The sequence below is a fragment of the Cricetulus griseus genome, chromosome 4 (assembly GCF_003668045.3).
Source record: "Cricetulus griseus strain 17A/GY chromosome 4, alternate assembly CriGri-PICRH-1.0, whole genome shotgun sequence".
Lineage (NCBI taxonomy): Eukaryota > Metazoa > Chordata > Mammalia > Rodentia > Cricetidae > Cricetulus > Cricetulus griseus.
Genome location: NC_048597.1, coordinates 189,686,948 through 189,710,450, shown reverse-complemented (window position 1 = coordinate 189,710,450; position 23,503 = coordinate 189,686,948). Strand labels below are relative to the sequence as shown.

General features: G+C 38.4%; 1 protein-coding gene across 2 annotated transcripts in view; it reads right to left on the bottom strand.

The window, feature by feature from the left end:
* Cd109 (CD109 molecule) overlaps positions 1-23,503 on the bottom strand; it is a 95,211-nt gene that overhangs the window by 33,192 nt on the left and 38,516 nt on the right. For both annotated transcript variants that reach the window (XM_027411077.2, XM_027411078.2), the window contains 12 exons: positions 20,408-20,447; positions 17,246-17,330; positions 14,833-14,929; positions 14,173-14,314; positions 13,457-13,566; positions 10,988-11,212; positions 9,659-9,760; positions 9,508-9,570; positions 7,938-8,114; positions 5,957-6,109; positions 2,840-2,914; positions 1,783-1,843 (listed from right to left, as the gene is read on the bottom strand). In XM_027411077.2, the coding sequence (XP_027266878.1) occupies positions 1,783-1,843; positions 2,840-2,914; positions 5,957-6,109; positions 7,938-8,114; positions 9,508-9,570; positions 9,659-9,760; positions 10,988-11,212; positions 13,457-13,566; positions 14,173-14,314; positions 14,833-14,929; positions 17,246-17,330; positions 20,408-20,447 (1,330 nt within the window). The remainder of the gene's footprint in view (positions 1-1,782; positions 1,844-2,839; positions 2,915-5,956; positions 6,110-7,937; positions 8,115-9,507; positions 9,571-9,658; positions 9,761-10,987; positions 11,213-13,456; positions 13,567-14,172; positions 14,315-14,832; positions 14,930-17,245; positions 17,331-20,407; positions 20,448-23,503) is intronic.

Here is a 23,503-nt window from a genome sequence, read left to right as displayed (position 1 = left end):
ACACCTTTAACGCTAGCACTCGGGAGGCAGAAGCAGGCAAATACTACATAGTAATTTTCAGGACAACCAATGCTATGTAGAGAGACCATGTCTCAAAAAAAATTTTTTAAATATAATGCAAAGAAAATTACACCACAGGGCTATAAATAAAGGTTACTACAATGAAATCTCTTTATAGTCTATGGAGAAGATAGAAACATTGCAGTAAACATGAAAGGATGACAATAAGGTCTACTAAACAGAAAATAGTTAACTTTACAAGGAATCTGAATGGTGAAAGGAATCTCAGTAGAAATTACTCCTTCTGCAGTGAGCTGTCTGCATTACATTTCCTTTCATTGAGTCTTGAGATAAAGGGCAGCATGTGGAGAAGAAAAAGCTAAGTTGAACACAAAACAGTTGCCAGAATACATAGTGAGTACTTGCTAAAAATGGCATCAGTAAGAAGAGAAGGAACGTTGGGCTCAGATTTTGAGTATGTAAGTCATACTAAAGGCTTTGGACCACATTTTGTAAATAATGATCACTGGGGATCTAAAACAAAGAAAAACATAAGGTAGCCCATGTTTTGCTAAGTGAGCTCTGGCATCAATATGAAAAATGGTGCTGTGGAAAACAATGTTAGTAGGCAGTGGACAAGAGGGTCAGGATGACAGCTGGAAGCCAGGCAGAGATGAGAGAGGGTAAGAGACAGACAGCCTGCATGTTTTCCCTCATTTTTTGGATGTTAGCTTTGAATCTTCAGAAGTGTGTTTCATTTGGAATGCCCACAGAGGTCAGCAAATTAGTAGGAGGGCACAGGGAGCACTTTCAAAGGAAGAGAGAGAAGGAGCTATGGTATAAAGGCTTAAAGGGGGAATAATAGAATAGGAAGGTTAAATTGGTGAGGTGTGAGACAGCAGGGTAGAAGAGGGAATATGTAGATGGTCAAATAACACTAAAGACAATTTAGAAAGTCAAACAGAAACCTTTTGGAAGCTTCTTTAAAATGCATGCATGCACACACATGCACACACACAGAGAGAGACAGAGACAGAGAGGCAGAGAGAGACAGAGAGAGAGAGAGTTATAACAGAGCTAAAGAAATGGTTCAACAGTTAAGAGCATTTATTGCTCTTTTGCTCTTTCAGGGAACCCAAGTTTGATTCTCAGCACCCATGTAAGGCAGCTCACAACCATTCTTACTCAAGAGCCAACATCTCCATCCTCTAAGAACACCAGCACTCTTGTATACGTACACACATGTACATAACTTTAAAATGGGTTACCCTATAACAGAGTGACAATGCCCTACTAGACACTGTATCCTAAGAAATAAAAAGTCCAGTGCTCAGAATGGGTTACTTCTTTTGGAGTTTGTTGGCCATTCAGTCCCCATAGACCCCCAAATATTACAAGCCACTGCCAGTGTACTTGGTTACCCTCCAGAATTTGACTGATGCTAAGAAGACCCTAATGCTTCAAAAATTTGTTCCTTTTAACTAATTTCAAAATAACAACACAGTTTGTGATACAAACTAAAATCACGGGATCATCCAATACGTCCCCAACTATAACCCCACTTTAAAAACTAAACTACAGAAGCCAAAAGGAAAATATCCATTCCAAAGATGTAGTCAGGAGCCTGGAGGACATTCCTTGTCATCTTATACGTACTTCCAAAGTCCCAGCACTTTAGCCATAGCAGTCAGCTCCAACCAGAAAATACCTTCCCATTATAAGTAATATTCAATATATGAGGTAAAATATATCCAGTTAAGCATGTTGTCAGGTTTAACTTACAAACACCATCAATGTTATCCTTTACAAGTTTTGCATCTGTCAACACCCAGAGACCACATTCCTAGAAAAAAAATTATAAAAACTTTTAATTAAAATAAAATCAAAATCAAAGTTTTAATTTTCTTTAATCATAGAAATCCCCCACACTCCCATTTGGGAGACTTAGGTACATAGGTGTGTGTGTGTGTGTGTGTGTGTGTGTGTGTGTGTGTGTGTGTGTTTGTGTGTGTGTGTGTATCTTTCCCTCTTCCCTTCTTCTCTCATACAAACATACTTTTCAAAGTCAAATACAGTAATGTAATAGAAAAAATGTTTTTAGTGACAATTCCACTAACCTAAGAGTGAATCAGCATATTTTTCCATTTGCTTTTAAAACTGAAAGGGTGTATCTCTCCACTCAGATTAGATTTATACAACAGTGAACTTCAGTCACACTTCCAATAGAGGTTAGTCTTGATCATGATAATTATGAAAGAGTTTAAAATAGTAAAAGACATGATGAATTTAAGTTAAAGTCTTAAAGCCAGGAATCACAACTGACAAATAATAACTGTGGGGCTTAATATGAAAATACATATCTACCAAGTATAGGATAACTGATATTTTTGCAAAGAAAGATTATGTTTCTCAGACTTCACTGAAATAAAGTTTTAAACATCACCACCTTAAATCTTACCTTATTTTTAAAAACAAACTGAACAGGGATTTTTAGAACATCATTTATAATTTCCCCATCATCTGCAACATAATATACAATTATGCAGGCCTTTGGAGCCCAGGAAGCTTCTGGTATTAAGGAGGCAGAAGCAGGCGGATCTCTGTGAGTTTGAGGCCAGCCTGGTCTTCCAGGGGTCCTGAGTTCAGTTCCCAGCAATAACTTGGTGGCTCACGACCATCTCTAGTGGTATCTGATGCCCTCTTCTGGCATAAAGGTGTACATGCAGATAGAGCACTTGTACATAAAATAAATAAATCTTCAAAAAAATAATTAATTAAAAATCCTAAAAGTCAAAAAGACATTAATATATTTTCAGATTATTTGATCAACTATCCATACCTGAAAAACAGCGAAGGAATTCATGAACATGCCTAGATAATACCCTGTGTTATAAAGTTCCAGTTCGTGGACCACCTGCACAAAGATAAGACACAGAGTGAATTGATTCCTATCAGTCTATCCTGACCTCCGCTCATCCCTTAGAAATAATTCAGTATACAATCCCCATGCTTACTGAACTTGAAAATGGCACAAATCAAGGTACCATAAATATATAAGTGATTGTTTATCATTCCACCAACCACAATTACACTTCTTATTTAAAATTATGTTTACTCTGCTCAGTCATACAGAGTTCCTTATAAATATAAACGAGGTTCTCCTAGGATGAACTGACATGTCACTGATTAGCATGATCAACACGTAGGGGTCAGCATTAAATTTTAGCCATACTTTTAGCTGAGACAAACAGGCTAATGTGAGGGGGGTTGACACAAATTCTGTAAGAAGTTCATCACTTAAATTCACAAAAGAGCGAATATAAATTAATACGCAGACAAATACTCGTTGGTAACAAAAGCATTAGAACAACACCAGTAAAATATTTTTTACTAATGAGATATTTTGTGTGCATCGCTTTAGCAATACAATTGTTTTTAAAGACACTGCTAGTAAGCATAGATAAAACAGGCTAAAAGGATTGATAAAAATTCTTTCTCTTTTCCTCAAAAGAGTAAACAAGGAATCAGTATCTGACCCAACAATTCTACCCCTAGATATATACTCAAAAGAACTAAAAACAAAAACTCAGGGGTACTTCCATGCCGGTGTTCACTGCAGCATTCACAAAAGCCAAAGGCGGGAAGTTTAAGTGTCAGTCAATAGAGGACTAGACAAAATATGGCATTTAATGGAATACTAGACAACCATACAATGAAACAGCTTTCTGATGGGGCATGCCACAGCATAGCTTAGTCGTGAAAGCATCCTGTGTTGAGTGAACTAAAGCAAGCAAAAGCCAAAGGTTATGGAATTCCATTTACATAAAATATCTAGAATAGGCATATTATAAAAAGTAAATAGAGGTTAATAGAAGCTAGTCACAGGGGTTTGGGAGTAGAGAATTGTTGCTTAAAGTTACTGAGTCTCTGTGGGGAGCAATAGAAAACTTCTGTACCCACCCACACATGCTATTAGTGACAATTTTTTATGTATTTTACTAGGAAGAACCCCTCAAGTATTATCTCCTTCTAGGTAATGTTTGACACTTCTCTCTTATTGGTGTTATCATTATACACAGAAGAGAGACAGAGGCAGGATTAAAAACCATAAAGAAAGCTGGGCGCTGGTGGTGCACCCCTTTAATCCCAGCACTTGGGAGACAGAGGCAGATGGAACTCTGTGAGTTAAAGACCAGTCTGGTCTACAAGAGTGAATGCCAGGACAGGCTCCAAAGCCACACAGAGAAACCCTGTCTCAAAAAACAAACAAAGTATGAAAAAATCAAAGTTAATAATAGGCTTCCTAGGAGCTGGAGGGACGGCTCAGTGGTTAAAAGCAATTGCTTCTCTTACAGACAACCTGAGTTCGGTTCCCAGCACTTACATCAGGCAGCTCACAATCACCTGTAACTCCAGTTCCAGGGGATCCAATGCCCTCTTTTCAGGCTCCTCAGTCACATACACACAGGGCATACATCCACACAGATGCATACACACATACATGGAGATAAAAACAATAAGAATAACCTTTTTTAAAAAACTTTCTATCACAAAATGAAACACCCACAGCCATGCTGCTGCATTCTGCTATGCTAACAAGCCTCACTGTATGGACAGTAAGCAACTGCAATGCTGGAACAGACAACAAAAAGAAAATCACCAAGAGAAACACTTCATCCACAACAAGCTGGCAAGTGTCATCAGCCCCAATGACAGACAACAGAGTTGGAGCCAGAGCCAGACATAAAAGGAGAGAAGACTTCAGGACTACATCTCTGACTCACTTAATGCTTCACTTCTACTCTTGCTCAGGGGTGAACAAAGCATGCACCAGGCAACATCTACCTCATGAAACCCTTCTTTCTCCCCACCTCAACAAGAACATTGCCTAAGCTGTGTATAGAAATCATGCCTGGAAGATCCCATTAAATATCCTTAATGCATTCAGGAACTCATGATGACACATGTAAATTTAACAACAACAACAAAAAAAAAGCAAGCCAAAGTCTACTATCTTCCACAGGCTCTTCACACCCACTTCAGAGTCAGCTCTGGAGAAACAGACCTACTAAAGAGTATACCTACTGTAAAGGAATCCAATGAGGCACACAACATTTGGTGCAGAATTATGGCAAAGGTCAATTCGAGAACTTAAAATAAGCATAGGAAAGCCATGTGTGGTCACATATGTTTGTAACCTAGGAGGCTGAAGCAGGAGACTCATGAGTTTGAGAACAGTGTGCCACATAGTAAGAATCGGTCTAGCTGGGCATTGGTAGCTCACACATTTAGTCCCAGCACTAGGGAGGCAGAGGCAGGTGGACCTCTGTGAGTTCGAGGCCAGCCTGGTCTACAAAGCTACACAAAAACTCTGTCTCAAAAAATTAAAAAAGAAAAAAAATCTGTCTCAAAAAATAAAAATAAAACAAATAACCACAGTATGTAGCTCAGTGACAGAGAGCTTGCCTAGCATGGTACAATGTCCTAGGTTAAATTTCTAAGAATACACACATACATACACTACTCATATGGGTTCATAAATGCTTAGAAAACACACTGATCATCAAATCCTAGAACTAGAGAAAATTTTTAAATTAATATTGAAACAAATTGAGATTTTTAAAGTAAGCACAGTAAATATACATAAGGGATACAAGGACGTATTAGTACTATATATGTATATATAATTAGTAATAAGAACAAAAATTAAGATCCAAAAGACAATAATAGGCATTACAAATATAATAGATACCAAAAGAAAAGTAAATGTAAAATACACATGTGCCTCTGCCCAACATAACTGGAATGCAGATACTTTCTTCTTTTAAGGCTTTTCTGTTTCCCAGCTTTTGCATCCACAGAGACTAATGAATTTTCTTTAAATATTTAAGGTAATACAATGATTATTTTATTTTCTTTTAACACATATTTTCACCAAAAAAATAAGTAAACTCACATTTTCCATTGTAATATCACTTGAGGCATTCATCAAATTCACACTTTTGTCAATAGCTACAATCCCAACTATGGAGTCGGTCTCTGTTACAGAGATCCCAAGAGAGACCTTCTCAGAAGGCTTGACACTGGGTTTACTCCAAAACAGCTTTATCTAAGAAAAGGAGGAGGTAAAATTAATTTATTTCATTTTTTCCAGATCAAGGACTCAAAACCCATTGCTTCTACTTTTGCCTTGACCCAGGGATAATTCCAAAATCATACACAACTTTTCTCTAAGAAAAGGAACTTTTTTTAACTCCCACATATGTGCAATCCATGAAACATCTCCCTGTGGTGCAAACACCAGTTATCCTTCATCTTTCCATCTTTCTCCATTTTCCATTTCTCAGTCCTCAGCTAGTGCTCAACACGGGACAGCAGAATCTAGCATCCCTGGGGAAGGCCACCCTCAAAAAGAAGACAGAGGAGAGAGGAAAACTACTGTAGGTCCCTACAAGCTGGTGACTTGCCTTAGAAATGAACACAATGAGAGCTCTCCCAGAACAATCTTTGCGGTGTGAGAGGAAAAAGTTCTTAACAGAAAGGAAATGGCCAGACCAGACTCTCACGAGGTTCCTCTGCTCCATGGCTCCTGAACTTCATCTTTATGTTCCCCAAAACATGGTCCAATACTTCAAAAAGCCTGCAACTCGGTCATGAGGGAAAGTCCCATTCCTACTGAGGACCTCCGTGTTACCTAGCTCAGTTCTAACAAAAAAAACTGCACCCTCGACTACACTGGCCAACCACGATGTTCCCTTTAAGTCACTGAACTATAGACTGGCTTCCTGTCAAGTGTGACCCCTAGCTGGAGCCTTTCCTTTCAGTCTGAAAACGTGGTCATCATTACCTAAAAATCAGAGTAAGCATCTCTTTGAAAATGAAATTGAATCTTTCATTTGTCCAAAAATATTTCTTGAAGATATCCTATAATATGTTCTGTTTCCCTTTGTTGGTAATCTTACGCAATGTTCTTGGCTTCCTACCATCCATAGAAGTGTGTTTACTAATTTAAGCCTCCATAACTCCTTTCTAAAATTCACTTGTTTTAGATAATTATTATAAAGTGAAACTAAGAAAATATATTGCTATTTCTTTAAAAAAAACTTTTCATAAAGTAAAAAAATAGAAGTTTATATTATACTTAAAAGAAAGTTAAGGTTACTCAGGGCTAGGGTGAGGCTTGACACTAGCACATTTGCTAGCATGCACAAGACCCTAGATTCACCTTCTGACATATGAAAAATTAATGTAAACTATTTTAAATAAAAGAAAGTGCGAATAACTGATGCTACTTGTCAAGATTTTAATGATTCTAAAGGAAGTATTAAGAGAGCTATACTCTACAAATCATGACATTGAAACTGATCCTTTCACTTGGGAAGATGGAGGCAGAAGTGTTTAGTGATAACAATGGCTCATTCTTGAGTCTGTGAGATGACTGCACTGGGTTTCTTGTCAGAGCTGAGGCTGAGGCAGTCTCCTGTGCAAGCTGGTTACTCAAGCTAAGTACCCCAAGCCCCACACAGACCCCAGAAAGCAAGGCTCACTGACAGTCTGCTCTCATTAGATTTCAGCTGATGAAGAAGATAATTCCAAACCCAGCTCTGCTTCCACACACATCTCCAATGGCCCTGCTCTCTCCCTACACCCCCCTCATCGTCACACCAACGTCAACACCATAGCCAGTCTATGTTGCCACTAGAATTCCAGGCCAGGGCAATATTAACCCAACTATTTAAAAAATATCAAAATGATTTTGATGAATTTAAGTTAAAGTCTTAAAGCCAGGAATCACAACTGACAAATAATAACTGTGGGGCTTAATATGAAAATACATATCTACCAAGTATAGGATAACTGATATTTTTGCAAAGAAAGATTATGTTTCTCAGACTTCACTGAAATAAAGTTTTAAACATCACCACCTTAAATCTTACCTTATTTTTAAAAACAAACTGAACAGGGATTTTTAGAACATCATTTATAATTTCCCCATCATCTGCAACATAATATACAATTATGCAGGCCTTTGGAGCCCAGGAAGCTTCTGGTATTAAAGAGAAAGTTTTCGAATTTTGTTTGCCTACAGCCACCAACTGTCCCTTTGATACTACCTAAAAATTAAAAAAAAAAAGGAGTGCAATTATTTGCTAAAGATTACCATATTTCAACTGAAGTTATCTTTATAATAACCTAAGCATACATACATTATCTTCACAACATTTTTACATGCAAAAATCTATGTGATAAATTTTTAGATGGGAGTTAAATTTCAACAAAAAAGGTATTGTGATTGTTAAGACCAGCAATGAATCCATGAAGAATAAATGACGGTTGACAAAAAAGTCTATATATGTTTAAAAAAAATGACAACATTAAAACAAACACTAGATTGCAGTAACATTCATGTCGTCCATTATAAATGTTATCTTTAATTCCCAATTTTTTGCATTTTTAATTTTCAATTGATAGATGTTTATGGAACACAATGCAACATTTCAATACATGTATATAATATATACATTTTATTAATTAATTAAGGTAACTGGTTTATCTTAAGTGTTAGCAATAGTTTTTATTATTATTGTCCTTTGCCAAGTTAACTACATTCCCACCAATTAAGCATCACTGAATATTTTTAACATAAAAGTGTGGATGTCAAAAACCTATCCTGCATCTGTTGAAACAAGTGGATTTTCTTCATGTAATACTTCATTAATATTTTAATGTTTCTGTACGGGGGTTTGGTGCCCATAGAGGTCAGATGCCTCAAATCCCCTGAAGTTAAGTTTTAGGCAGTTGTAAGCTGCCCAATGTGTGTGCTTAGCACTGAACTCAGGCCTTTTGTAAGGCAGTACATACTCTTGGCCACTGAGCCATCTCTCCAATCCAACACTGGATTTAGTATGTCAAATCACTGTCATTTCTGAGATAGCACTCGTGCACTGACAATCTCTTTGTGTTGAAAACTATTATTTGATGGAAAGGAATACAGAGATCTTATCGAGGGTTTAATTAGAAAAACTACAAGGCCATGATGGCAAGTTTTTTTTTCTTGTATTCCATAATTCTCCACAATTGATTGATGTTGTCTATATACTAGAAATTTACATTTTACACTTGGTGAAAATTTTTAGTTATCTATTTTAAATGAAAATGTAAACATAGTTGAAGAAAGAAAACTGGTCAGACAATAAAAAGAGAAAACTAATCTGTAGCAATTTAATAAGTCTGGTGAAGACATAAGCTAAACAACCCTTAAAATGGTTCTATAACAGGTCATGAACTTAAGCTCTGTGAGAAATTACCAGCCTTCCAGGTGACAAGGTGAGTGAAGGTACTTGCCACCCAACCCTAATGACCTTAGTTTGATCCTCAGAATCCATGGTAGAAGAAAACAATCAACTCTCAAAAGTTGTTTCTGACCTCCATATACATAATGACACATGTGACGGCATTCATACATGCACACAATAAATAAATAAAGCCTTAAAATAAAGAAATTACCATATAGCTTAACTCGTTGAAATATCTGTTGCCACTAACCACCAATTCAAACGGTGATCCCACCTAGAAAAGAAATATTAATTAATATATACACCCTAACTATAAGAATATCAAATCAGGTTATAATTATCAAATAAGTCATAAGTATTACCTTGATATGCTCATCTCTGGTTTTAAGCTGAATGAAGGTCAGACTAGGAGAGGTGAACGTGCCATGAATTACCATATTACTTACACTATCTAGAAAAGAAGCCTGCAACAAAAGAAACAAAGCTATAAATGTTCAACTACAGTAACTTGAGAAAGAATATCATCTGTTGAGTAGTTATGGAAAGCCAGATCACTTTCATTTTTTGTTTTCAGGCAGAAGCACATTCACCAGATTGGCTCCTCATCAATTTATAGATCATACTATAAAGAATTTGATAGCTTTAAAACATAAGAAAGGGTCTTTGCTGGTGGTTGGTGGTAGCACACATCAGAGACAGGCAAATTTCTATGAGTTCCAGAGACTCATAGAGTCTCTGCCAAAACTACAAAAAGAAACCCTGTCTTGAAAATCAAAAAAGGAAAGGAATAAAGAAGGGGGAAAGGAGGGAGGAAGGGGAGGGAGGGAGGGAGGGAGGAGGGGAGGGAGAGGGAGGAGGGGAGGAGGAGGGAGGGGAGGGAGGGAGGAGGGAGGGGAGGGGAGGGAGGGAGGGGAGGGGAGGGAGAGAGGGAGGGATGGGTCTTTGGCATCATAGCCCAGAAGAAGAAAGTATAGCCCTCACTTATTTCAGAAACAAAGTTGTTAAGAAATGCAGGCAGAAGAGGGAATTAAACAGAAAATGGAGCCTTTCCTTCCCACACAATGCTCAGTCAGAAACAAGAAACATCACACCCTGCCTGACCCACCCAAAGTAAAGAGTCAAAAAACCAGGCAGGGGTGGTGGTGTCCCCTGTAATCCCGGCACTGGTGAGGCAAAGGCAGGAGGACCATGAGTTTGAGGGCAGTCCAAACTACACAGTGAGCACCTGGCTAGTCTGAGCTATATAGCTAAATTCTATATCAAAAGAGAACAGCAAAAGGAAAGAACTCCAAACAGTGTTGTTCCCTACCCCATTAGGTCTCTGACTTGGACAGTGCTGATACCAAAAGAAATGTAACAGGGAATTATGGGGCATTCCCAGACAAGCCACTCTGGGAAAGAAAGCTCCGGAAAAGTGATTCCAAATAACTGAAAATCAGCCAAGATGAGGGCCTGGGGAGCTTCTCTGAGGAATCTTCACATTGCTATGTTTTTTCGTGATCTTTAAAATTAAATGACAAGGAAACATCTAAAGTAGATCCTAGCCACTGTGGTAAATGACATCTAACACGTTCCCTGTGTCTAAAGCAGACATGTGTCCACTTCCTGTGCCCTTTAAACTCTGAGAAGGTATATCCCAAAAAATTACAATAGTAATAATGTCACTGCTGTAGCATGGAAAGAAACTGTACCGTCAGTAGTAGCTCACTGGTATTGTATAGGACAGGGAATTCAATCTTAAAGACTCCATTTGGGGGGACGGTATAATTTATCATCTGGATGGTATCCATTTCCTGCTCTTGACTGTTCCACCTGCTCAAGAGGTCGGTATGTTCCCTATGGGTCACTTCCAGGACTAAATTATTTCTTGTTTCTTCTTGAGTTAGTGCATTGCCATCAGAGCGGCTGACCTTCACCTAATTTTTAAAAACAAAGCATTTTAAGACAGGCAATAGGAAGAGCAAAAGAGTTGAGCCCAGTTTAATGTAGTTTCTGTCCGTGCTTTTCCCAAGTGCGGAACCCACAATGCTACAATTATTGGTAGTACCCCAATCCATGTTCAGTAACCCTTCTCCAGGCAGCATCTGACACCATGGTCACTGCCTCTTTATTCACGTGGCTTCCTTGCCTTCCACAACTCTTGCTTCAAATCTCTCTTTTTGCACTCTATTGTAATTGCCCTGGTAGGAATGAAGATTTTCAAAATAGATGCTTGTATCCTGCACTTTAGCTATCAGATTACTAAAATATGGAACACCAGATATTGGGATTTTCCCCCAGAAATCTCATGCTAGTAGACAAGAAAGGCCTGGACCAGCCAGAGGGGAAACCTTTCTCCCAGAGTTCCAGCTTGTTACAAGAGAGACAATGATGGGCCATTGGTTGGTGGGACCATGCCTTGTCATGCCTTGCAACTGCTTGGACATGCCAATGCTGGGCTCTACTTAAGCCTTTACTTCATGACATGGAGGTATGGGGTCGCTGGATCTCTTTGTAACTCTTCCTACTCTGGCCACAATGAATAAATCTCCTTTTTGTTTTCACCACTAATTTGTCTGCTTTAATTGGCTTCTCAAGGACAAGTGACCAAAAATGACTTTTCTGGGTCCCTGGCTATGCCCACAAGTCTAGTAACACTGTGTCCCCTTTGGTTCCTTGTTCTTTTCCTTTCTTCAAAATTCCCAACACTTGGCTGGCTTAGCGTCATAATTCTTTATGATTATACCCCAAATTCAAAATTCCCATCCTGGCCACACCCTGGATCTCATACTCAATTGCTCCATTCAAGGAAATCCCTACCTGATACCCAGTCACTTCAAATACAGGACACTAACAGCAAGCAACCATTACACCTTCCCTGTTTTTACTAACCACCACCATCCTGACAGACTGGCAACCCAGCCCCCACCTCCCAAACTCTGTGTGTACCAAGTCCCATTTCTCTGCCTCCTAGTCTCACTCCTGACTGCAGCTGCCCTCTTCTCACAGACCTCAAACAGTCTCTCACAAGCACTGCTTTTGTAGCATCCCTCCCTCCTACCATCCTCCACACATGCTCGACCCCACCCCCACCTCACCTGTGTTCATAGGCTCCAAGTCTTCTCACTGCCTAAAGCATAAAGTTCAAGCCAGTCGTGAGGCCCTCCTGCGCTTGGGATCTTCTAGAGTCTCTAACTAAGTTTTGCTTCCTGTTTAGTCAAGCCAAGTCCTCAGCTGCAAGTACCCGGGTCCAGTCACTTTTCTGAATGCACACTGGTCTTGCCAACAGCTCTTTTTGTCTTATGTCATCTTTCTCCCTGTCTCCCACCCCAATGCTCAAACATTTGAAATACTACTACTAATCTTTCCATCATTCAAGCCTTCCTCTGCCATAATGCACCCCTTTAATAACCTCTATCCCAAGCCCAAAACAACCTTTCCCTCCCAGGGTCTCCATCAGCTTCATATGCCTGTCCAAGCACCATGCCTAGCACATTATCAAAATTCACCCAAGCTGGGGGATGGAGCATAAATATAAGCAATGAGCAAATGGCATGCATATGAAAATGACATCAAGAAATGCATCATTCTGTGTGCTTTAAAAAAGTTTATTTTTGATCCCTCTCGGCGACCAACCATGGTGGTCAGCCATTAACTCTGTCTCTCTTCTCTCTTACTCTCTGTCCTGCTTTGTTCTTTTTTCTCTCCCTCTTGCTTTCCTGTCTTATAATAAACTATCATTAATGTGTTTTTAAAAAGTTTATATTCTTAATTTACTCAAATACTGAGAATTAACTCAACATTCTTTCTGAAAAAAAAACATCCTTGATAATAATTTTTAACACTATACCTTTGATGAAATTAAAATTTAGTCTTTAACATCAAACTAAAAATTTTGAGTATCATTTCTTCATTAATAAAAGCTTCAATGTTGTATTCCATATCAAACAAACTGCTAGTTAATTTGGGGGGGAAATTTTGACTGTTCTTAAAAACCACTAAAAAAAAAGCATGTAAGACAAAAGCCATTCAGGAGCAATTCTCCATGTTCGTATGTCTAAAGAGGGAAAGTAATGAATCTCCTTTTTGACTAGCTTTAAAGACATTGAGCACATGATTTCCCATAATCTCATTTCATTGAGACTCAGAGTTATGGACTAGTAATAAATATACCAACTTACAGTGGCTGTGAAGTTGAGAGATGGCTTCAAGACGGTTACATAATCAAAAAACTCAATGATGTAATCGTATTGCTTGAAAAACACATTGGCGCTTGCGTTTCTTGAGATACCTGTATTGAGGATTGCACCATTTGGAATGCAAAAGTAGAATGTCATCAATGGCTTGTGTCTGCCTAAACTTTTTACTGAAAGGGCTGAAGATATCAGGACACATAAGCCTACTTCTGTTATTGACTATGGTCCCAAGAGAAGCACAGAATTCTAGCATGTGAGTCTCCCTCCATGGTCTGTACACCAAGAGGAGAAAAGCAGACATAGTGGTTTTGTTTGTTGGGTCAATTGACTCAATCTGTTAAAATAGTAATAGAAGACTCCAAACAATTAATTTTTACATTCTTCTTAAAAGAGCAAATTATCTAGGAACAAGGGACATTTCAGAGTAAGTTGTGAAGGAGAAAAGAAAGAGGAAGCCAGTCCGATGAAAATGTAGGCCCCCTGTGTGATTTTTTGTGCTGGAAGAACAGAGTTGAAATGGGGGAAAGATGCAGTAACTGCTATTATCATAGATAGCTGAAGTTCAGACTTTCACAGAAAGTTAAAGTTTTCAACACTAAATAACCTCCCTAGAAAAGCAGTGAATACCCTCTCCTGAGAATGCTAACACAGTACACAGCCAGCAGACAGCAAAGGATTTTACCGTGGTTAGGGCTACAAACCTGTGAGTGATTCCGTCACAGTAGCTACAATCTCAATGGGCCCAGGGATGACAGGGTCAATGTGTACATGATGTCCATCCGAGAAACCCATTACCTTCTTCATCTCTTTGTTAGAAAAAGAGAAGTTTGTGGATCCATTTATCTGTTTTGTTTAAAAATTCCGTTTTATTTTTCACTTTAGGAATTCAAATTCTAGAAACAAAACTCCAACAAAGTCATATTTGACTTATTTCTGTCCCACTTTGTTAGCCTGTCTGATGCTAGAAAGTTCTTGTGTTATCTTAGAGCTGTATTTTGGTAATTCCGTATAAAACTTTTTTAGAAGAAAAAGTTAAATTTTCCATACTGTGATCTGAGTCATAACTCTTTATGGCATTTGTAGCACATTATGTTGAGAATGGGTGTAAACTTTCAATAAGCACTACATTTTTCTGTGGTCCCAATAATTAATCTCTGTAGTTTATTCACAAAGCCCCACCTTGCCTCAGATTTGCTAGATGGCAGAGACTGGTCTGGAACGACTAATCCTCTTTCTTTCACCTCCCTCAAGGGCTGAAGTAACAGGCCTGTACCACCACAAGCCCCTGGGTTCTATAATTATTCTTTTAATCAAAATTAAAAATGTCCCTGTGGAAATTATAAAATATCTGCAAAAGTTACCTCAAAGGATTTTGTGATATTTTTCTTTGCTCCCCAAAAGGATAAAGAGAAAAATGTAAGTGTTACGATTCCCCTCACTGGCTTCCCATATGTATACCTGGAAAACAGTTTTTAAAAAAATGTATTATTACATTTTCAACTTGATGGTATCGGAAGAACACAACAAAAATATCACTTTCAATAAGCAGACACTAGCAGTGCAACAGAAAAGAATTACATTAAAAACACCTCTCAAAAAACAAAAAAAAACAAAAAAAAAAAAACAAAAACATGCTGGGGCGTTGGTGGCGCAGCACTTGGGAGGCAGAGATGCGCGACTCTCTGTGAGTTCGAGACAGCCTGGTCTATAAAGCTACACAGAGAAACCCTGTCTCGAAAATAAGAAACCCCCCCACCTCCCCAGCCCACACACACACACACACACACCTCCTACAATTAAAAGAAAAATGCACAAGTCAGTCATGTTAGCACCATTAATTCCAGCAGTCAGGAGGCGGAGACAAGACCGGCTTGAGCTGCTTCTCAACCATCTGTTTCAAGTAAACATAAAACAATAAGGAAAACACTAAGCACTTAACACTTGCTCTTAACAAATGGGGACTCTTCAGATTAGGTCTCCAGTGGAAGTCAGAACTAGAGAATCTAAAATCGGTTCAAACGCCGCCTGTCCTCAGGCTCCGCCCACTGAGAGACCATGGAGGAAGTACCAGCGCTGCAGGATGGAACAGTGAGCTCTAATAGACTATGGAAATCTTTCATCACTGGACCGGCCTGCATGTCTACAAATTCACAGCCTGTAAAAATTTTAAATGCTAATCGAAGTTATCATCATAGCTGATTGTCACACATCCCAGGATTTGCCAGGACGGGATTATCAAGTCTTAGACTATGGACTACCAAATGCACAGACAGCTACCAAAAACTTGACTTTTTTTTTTTTCAAGGAAACTTTAAATAATATCTTTTAACCGTCATTTCAAACTCATCTTCTTGTGTCAAATGTCATTCTCTGCCAATTCAGTATTTTATTCTTTTAATTATTCCCTCTTATAATAGGGATATTTCTTCATGTAGATGAAAGGCGATCTTTAGTAAACCATTTCACTGCCAGAAAATCTTTTTAAAATGTGTTTCCTGGGTTCCTCCCATCTCTGTTTCAGACACTGGGCCAACCATTAAAGCCAATTTTGCTTTGCATTTTGCAAACTGTAAACTAATGTTTCCTGTATCTGCTAATTAGACACAGAAATAATCTCTCCTCTGGGCCAACTCCAAAGCAAACACAGAAGTTTCCAAATTATGAGAAAGAAAAAAAAATCCACCTTCAAATATAGCATCCTTCTAAACAAAGGCAGTGATGTTTGTAGAGACCTGGCTGGAAACCAAGGCATCCAAATCACTCACCCGAGTCCCCATCACCTAACGAGGCCTGGGTCTCATTAAATATTAAGTACAGGCAAAATCAGAATGCCCTGATTTTTTTGTTTGTTTGTTTGTTTGTTTTTTGTTTTTTTGTTTTTTTGTTTTTTTTGGTTTTTTGAGACACAGTTTCTCTGTAGCTTTGAAGCCTGTCCTGGCTATGGACCAGGCTGGCCTCAAACTCACAGAGATCCACCTGCCTCTGCCTCCCGAGTGCTGGGATTAAAGGCATGCGCCACCAATGCCCGGTACAGGGTATTATATTTTAAAACTGTGGTATCATATGATAGCTCAGAGTTCTTTAAAATAATAGCTTAATATTAAAGACAATACTTTTTTAAATTTTGGTTTAAATCTAAAGCCAGAGCTACAGAGACAACCCAGTGAGTAAGTTGGGGTTTTTTTGGTTTTTGGTTTGTTTTGTTTTCAATGCTGAGCCGTGTCCCCAGCCCCTAAATACACAACATTTTAGAAACATGACAATGCATTCTATAAGCCCCTTAATCACTCCTCTGTGGGAAACATTTTAGGACTGGCAGCTTGAAGCAGAGTCACAGATGCAAAGACTTGCAGCACCCTGTCCTGTTCTAAATGAAGTTTTACAAGCATATGCTTACTACACATTAGGGTCTTTTTAAAAAGCAAAAGCTTGTGCTAGCATTCTTTTTTTTAATCATTTCTTTATTTGAATTAGAAACAAGATTGATTTACATGACAATCCCAGTTCCCTTCTCCCTCCCGTCCTCCCCTACCACCCCCCAACTAAAACCCTACCTGTCACATACCCTTTCTTCTATTCTTCCCCTGACTCAACCTTTCTGCTCCCTCATGACCTCTGCATCCCTCCTTTTCTTCCCTTCTCATTCTCCTAGCTCCCTCCCCCCTCTTCCCATGCTCTCAGTTTTTGTGCTAGCATTCTTAAGTGTGTGCAGAGCTTTCTGTCATGCTGTTTCACAACATTTTAGAGCCATTCCAAAAGAAAGATGCGACTTACTTTGCTATGACGTTACCACTTAAATTCTTAGCCTTCAAAGAACAATACAACGGTGTCTGCAAGGTAACTTCAAACTTTGGCAACACTGGAAGAGAAAGGCAATCTCTTGAGGACTCTATTTTACCAGAATCTTCAGCCGAACCAAACAAAATAAGAGTTGTTCTAACTAGTTGATGATTGGTAATTCTTGAACTTGGATTTATTCACACACATGTTAACATAAATTTTAAAACCCTTTATGAATTCAAAATTAGAAATACTTACTTAGGCCAACTTTATATAATAATGAAATGGTTTTGGTTTGATTGCTTTGAATGCATTTATTATTAAATTTATTGTTATAATTAAATTTATTATTATTATTATTATTATTATTATTTAGCATGTATGTCTGAGTGCCAGAGTGTATGTATGGGCACTACATGTGCTCAGGAGGAGCCTGTGGAGATGAGATGATGACACTGGATTCCCTGGAACTGGAGTTACAGGTCATCTTGAGCCATCATGTGAATTCTGGGAACCAAACCCAGTCCCTCTACAAGAGCCAGAAGCATTCTTAACCACTGACCCAATTCTATGGCTCCCATAGATGTTTTACAAGTAACTCTACTTTAAAGAAAGTACTCTACCACAGCAAAAATGGTTGTAATTTTGATTTGGGCCTACAGAAATGTTTTTATAATGTCACTGATCAAAAAAACAGATAAGACTCCTATATGAGACCTCGCCCTTAGTAGAGGCCTTACCCTCCCTGAGGAGCAGATGGGAGGAGGGGGGGAGTGGGTAAAGCAGGAGGAGAGGAGGGAGGGGGAACTGGGATTGGAATGTAAAAAATAAATTAATAAAAAAAAGTACTCAAAAAACTTTAAAAATTAAAAAAAAATCACCAAAAAGAGACCTTACCACACAATTAACATTATATAAATATCAAAAGGGCTAGTAAGTCAGTATTATATGGCAAATCCAGGGGCCAAAAGCATTGGCTATGGCAAGACACTGCTAGACTCTAAACCAATCTAAAAGGGAGGCTCAAAAAAGTGACATAGAACAACTATGCCTCTCCCACATACTCCTCTCCAAAGAAACTCAAAAGCTCTCTCTCCAAATATCATAGATTGCCCACCAATCACCCCACAACTGTACCTCATCAAGGTCATGTAACCACTTAGCAGAGTGAAATATGAAATTCTTGATCCTGCCAGCTATGGTGACCCACTTCTTTAATCCCAGCACTTAGGAAGCAGAGATAGGCAGATCTCTGTGAGTTTGAGGCCTGACTGGTCTACTTAGCAAGTTCCAAGGAGTAGAGACTACACCGTGAGATTCTTTCTCAAAATAAAAATAAAGAAAAGAAAGAAGTTTGCTGCCCTATGATTTCTTCTTGAGAAGTGGTTCTCAACCTTCCTAATGCCATGACCCTCTAATACAGTTCCTCATGTTGTGGTCACCCCCAACAATAAATCATTTTGTTGCTACTTCATAAATGCAATTTTGCTACTGTTACTCAACTGAGGCTTCTTCCTCTCTGATGACTCTAGCTTGTGTCAGGTTGACACACAAAAGCAGCCAGTACAGTAATATTCTCCTTACTTAGTCTAAAAATCTTTTTTTAAATATTTAGCCAAAACTTAAAACTTATTATTAATCAATTTTCTTTTTCTTACATGAAGTCTTGGAAATCAATCTATTGGGACCAGATACATATCAAGGACTGTACACCTGTATATGGTGAGGGCCTCTGGGTGACACACATAGTTCCAAATCAGGGGTCAGAACAGTATGGCCAGCACAAGCTAAGAGTAGCTTTTACTAAATTTATTTGGTTGGAAAATTCAAAAGAGAAATACGTAGTGATGCATAAGTTCATTACATGACAACAGCATTCACTTAAGAATTGACTGTGTCTGCTACATTCTACAGAGACAAAGATAAGCAATTATAACAAATATCTATGGCCTACAGAGACCAAGAAAATAATCTCAGTCCCATTACAGGAAAATGCTTTGCTAGTCCCTATTCCAGGCCATGACATACATATGTGAAATACCGTGGGAAATACAGGATCTGAAGGCACAACGATGTAACAAAACATGCTTCAGAATTCTTTTGCCTAAATTATGAGTGTTCATTAAGTGCTATGTAAATCAAATTAAAAGGCTCACCTATAAATTCAAAGCCACTACTTAATTTATCAGCTATTAGGGAGGTCTTGGGATTTTTCTCATCTCTGCCTCCTCTCTATCCACCGAGAAAAACAGTTGGATCCACTACTTTCATCTGGGCACTTACAATGCAATGTGAGCCTGCAAGAAGATGACCTTCCTGAGTTACATGTCCTGTCTCCACTGTGTTGACCAAATCAAGATATAGAAAATAACCAATATCAAACTGGTAATTTCGGGTTTTTTTTTGTGGTGCTGGGAACTGAACCCAAGGCATTGTCCATGCTTTCAATTGAACCATGTCCTCAACTCTAATGGTGAATTTTCAAAAGAGTCAAAAATCTTTAATATTTTATAGGTACAGCAGTATGGGGGAAGCCAGGTACTCAGGAGACAGAGATGAGAAGACAACCACAAATCTGAGGCTACTCTGGTCTTCCAAACAAGATCCAGACCCTTACAAAAGAAAAAAAAAGGAGACCTTTACCTAAAAAATAAAGTCTGGAGAGATGGTTCAGCAGTTAAGGGCACCCAGGTTTTATTCCCAGCACCCACATGAATAAATAAATCTCAAAAACAAAAACAAAAACAAAAACACTGGGCATTGGTGGCGCTCATCTTTAATCCCAGCACTCGGGAGGCAAAGGCAGGCAGATATCTGTGAGTTCGAGGCCAGCCTGGTCTCCAGATCGAGTGCCAGGATAGGCTCCAAAGATACACAGAGAAACCATGTCTCAAAAAAAAAAAAAAAAACAGAAAAAAATATTGTCATAAGAAAAAACTGACATTATGGAATGTTAGATATTTTACCTACTTTTTTCTTTATAATGAAATTTAAGAACATTTACAAAGAAATATGTTTGATCCTATAAGGAACACTAAAGTTTTACCTTTATTGGGATTTCTATTTTAAGTAGCATGTCTTTTTGAAAATGTCTCCTCTCTATAGAAAGTAATAAGTGGGTGCTTTTTCCTTCAAAATAAATTGAGGAACTCTTACCATATTCTGAGACCTCAAATGATTGATAATATTGCTGATCCTATTGGGAAGAAGAGACAAAAACCAAGTAGGCATTAGTTTATTTTGTCCTTTTATCTGTATAAAATATTTAGAAAAGTATTTTCAAATTACATTTATAATGGTTTAAGAATCAAAACAATTCATCTTATCAATCTGTAGAAATTTATTTTTAGACAACTGAAGTACCAAGCTTGTGAGACAGAGTTTTTCTTCCCAATTTGTTCACATTAAAAGGTAACCTCTTGGGGATGGAGAGATGGCTCAGAGGTTAAGAGGACTGGTTGCTCTTCCAGAGGTCCTGAGTTCGATTTCCAGCACTACATGGTGGCTCACAACCACCTATAATGGGAGCTGGTATCCTCTTCTGGCATGCAGGCATACATGCAGGCATACATGCAGGCAGAGCACTTATATATAAATAAATAATCTGTTTTAAAATAAAAAAGGAAACCTCTCTAATTACAAGTAATTTAAACAAATTGTTTAATCTGATTTACATCATTTGCAAAACAAAAATTAGGTTAAAGAGTTCATAAATTTATGAAGCCATGATAATGCATATCAAAGTAACAGAAAATGGCTTCAAGTTTGTTTTGGATATTTTATAAAAACATGGAAAAAAGAAATTATTCATAATTAAAATGTTTACAAATCATCAAGAAGACAAAGTTATCATGAACCAACATTGTTCTACCTTCTAACTCCTTGAATTATTTCCTACTGTAACATTTAAATCAATACATCCTACCCTACTTTAATATCATTAATTAATCTCTTTTCCAACATTCACAAGAAAACAGGTCTCCTATTATATCATTTTCTAACTTACAATACTAACTGTGAAGTCTAAATAACAAAAACCATGGTCAAATAGCTAAGTGATTTCACTGTGAACCTGCACTCTAAGCTGAATCGTCTCTGTTTATCATAGCAAACAGAACTGTAATGATAAAACAGTAGCTTTCCTGGAAATCAAAACTAATCTAAAGCATCTATTTTAAGAATTTTTTGAGGCATGGTCCCTCTCTCTCTCTCCTCTCTCTCTCTCTCTCTCTCTCTCTCTCTCTCTCTCTCTCTCTCTCTCTCTCTTTGTCTTTCTCTGCAGCCCAGGACAGCCTGGAACAGGCTATGGAATTAAAATTAATGGCAAACCTCCTGCCTCGGCCTCCCATACACTCAGGAGGCAGAGGCAGGCAGATCTCTGAGTTCGAGACCAGCCTGGTCTACAGAGCAAGTTCCAGGACAGGCTCCAAAACAATACAATGAAACCCTGTCTCAAAAAACCAAAATAAAATAAAATAAAGGTTATACTAAACAGGGCATGGAGAGGTGGCTCAGTGTTTAAGAGCATTTGCTGTTCTTCCAAAGGACTCAAGTTTGGTTTCCAGTACCTAGAATCAGGAGGCTCACAATCTCCTGTAATTCCAACTCCACCTGATGCTCTCTTCTGGCCTGTGTGGGCACCTGCACACACACACATGCACAACACACACACACACACACACACACACACACATATATATATATATAGATATATATATATATATATCCTAAATAAATGTGTTATTTTGATAAGCCTTAAGAATCTCCATATTGATGATTCCCACTTCAATTGTTTGCATGTCAAATTTAGGAATATTATAAGCGGCATGTTTCTGATTCACTATACTTTGTCATCTTCAAAAACTGCATCAAGAAGGTTAATTGTTGCCTGACTTTTTCAGGAAGATGTAAAATTAACTGTCCCCAAATTGAGACAACAAAAACTGCGCCATACAATGCCATGATGAGTAAAATGAGTTTATTATGGCTTAGTTACTTAAGTGGTAGATAACTAAAATTAATTGCATTTTTCAGAAATTGCCTCTGCTACCACCACCAGGTTCCTATACTATCTGACTCTAAGATCACAGTAGAATTGATATAAATCTACATTCAGAGTCCTACCTAGTGTAAAAAAGAAGTGACCACAAGCTCAGACAGCTACCCAGCTTTAAAAAGTATAAATGAGCCAGACATGGTGGTGCACACCTTTAGTCCCAGTGCTCAGGAGGAAGAAACAGGCAGATCTCTGAGTTCGAGGCCAGTCTAACCTACAGGGAGGGCTACACTGAGAAACTCTGCCCTGAAACAACAATGATGACAAAAAGTATAAATGACTACAAGAGCAAACACTGTGAGGTACAGACAAAGCCAGACTCTAGGAATGTTCTATGTTTACTTGCACTGTGTCTCATCGGGGATTATGATGGTCTTGGCAAACATGTCCAACCATGGGAAGAGTCACTTGTTTTATTGCAGTCTGACACACACAGAACAGCTGACTGGTGACTTCCTACAAAGAGGAGGGGTCACTCTGAATAGTATTCAACTAGTCTATTTTCAGTAATTTATCTATGTTGCCTGATTTGCTGATAAACAATTCTAATCTTCGAAATAGTTTGCTTTACTACTGAGGCCAACACGAATAACCTCAGAGGGAGAGGAGATGGCTCAGCGGACCTGGATTCAATTCCCAGCACCCAAGTGGTAGGTCACGGCCATCTGTAACACCAATTCCAGGGGATCCAGTGTCCTCTACTGACTTCCAAGGGCACCAGACATGCACATGGTACAAATGCCTACATGCTGGCAGGGTGTTTTATACATAAATAAATAAATCTTTAAAGGTTTAAATTTTTAAAAATTAATAAGCATCAGGGAATGAGATGTTCTCTTTTCAGTAAGCCATACAGCAATGACTTAATAGCACATGAAAAACAGCATATGAAGTTCTGTAAAGACACATCAGTCCGGAGAATTTTTTTAACTGCTGCTTCTACACTAATAACTCCTACATCATTATCTCTACTAACCCAAATCTCAGTGAGAGATTCAGGTTCAAACCCACTTGCGTCATGTCCTCTCAAATATCCTAGATGTGTTTATCTGGATGGAGCATCTTCCCAGTAGCCTCCCCAAGCCATTCAGTGTGCCCCTTCTCTCCCTCATTATCCTGCACCCTGTTTAACACATCCTGCATAAATCATTTCCTTCGCTACAACCTCCTTAAGGAACTGTGAAATCCCTGGGACA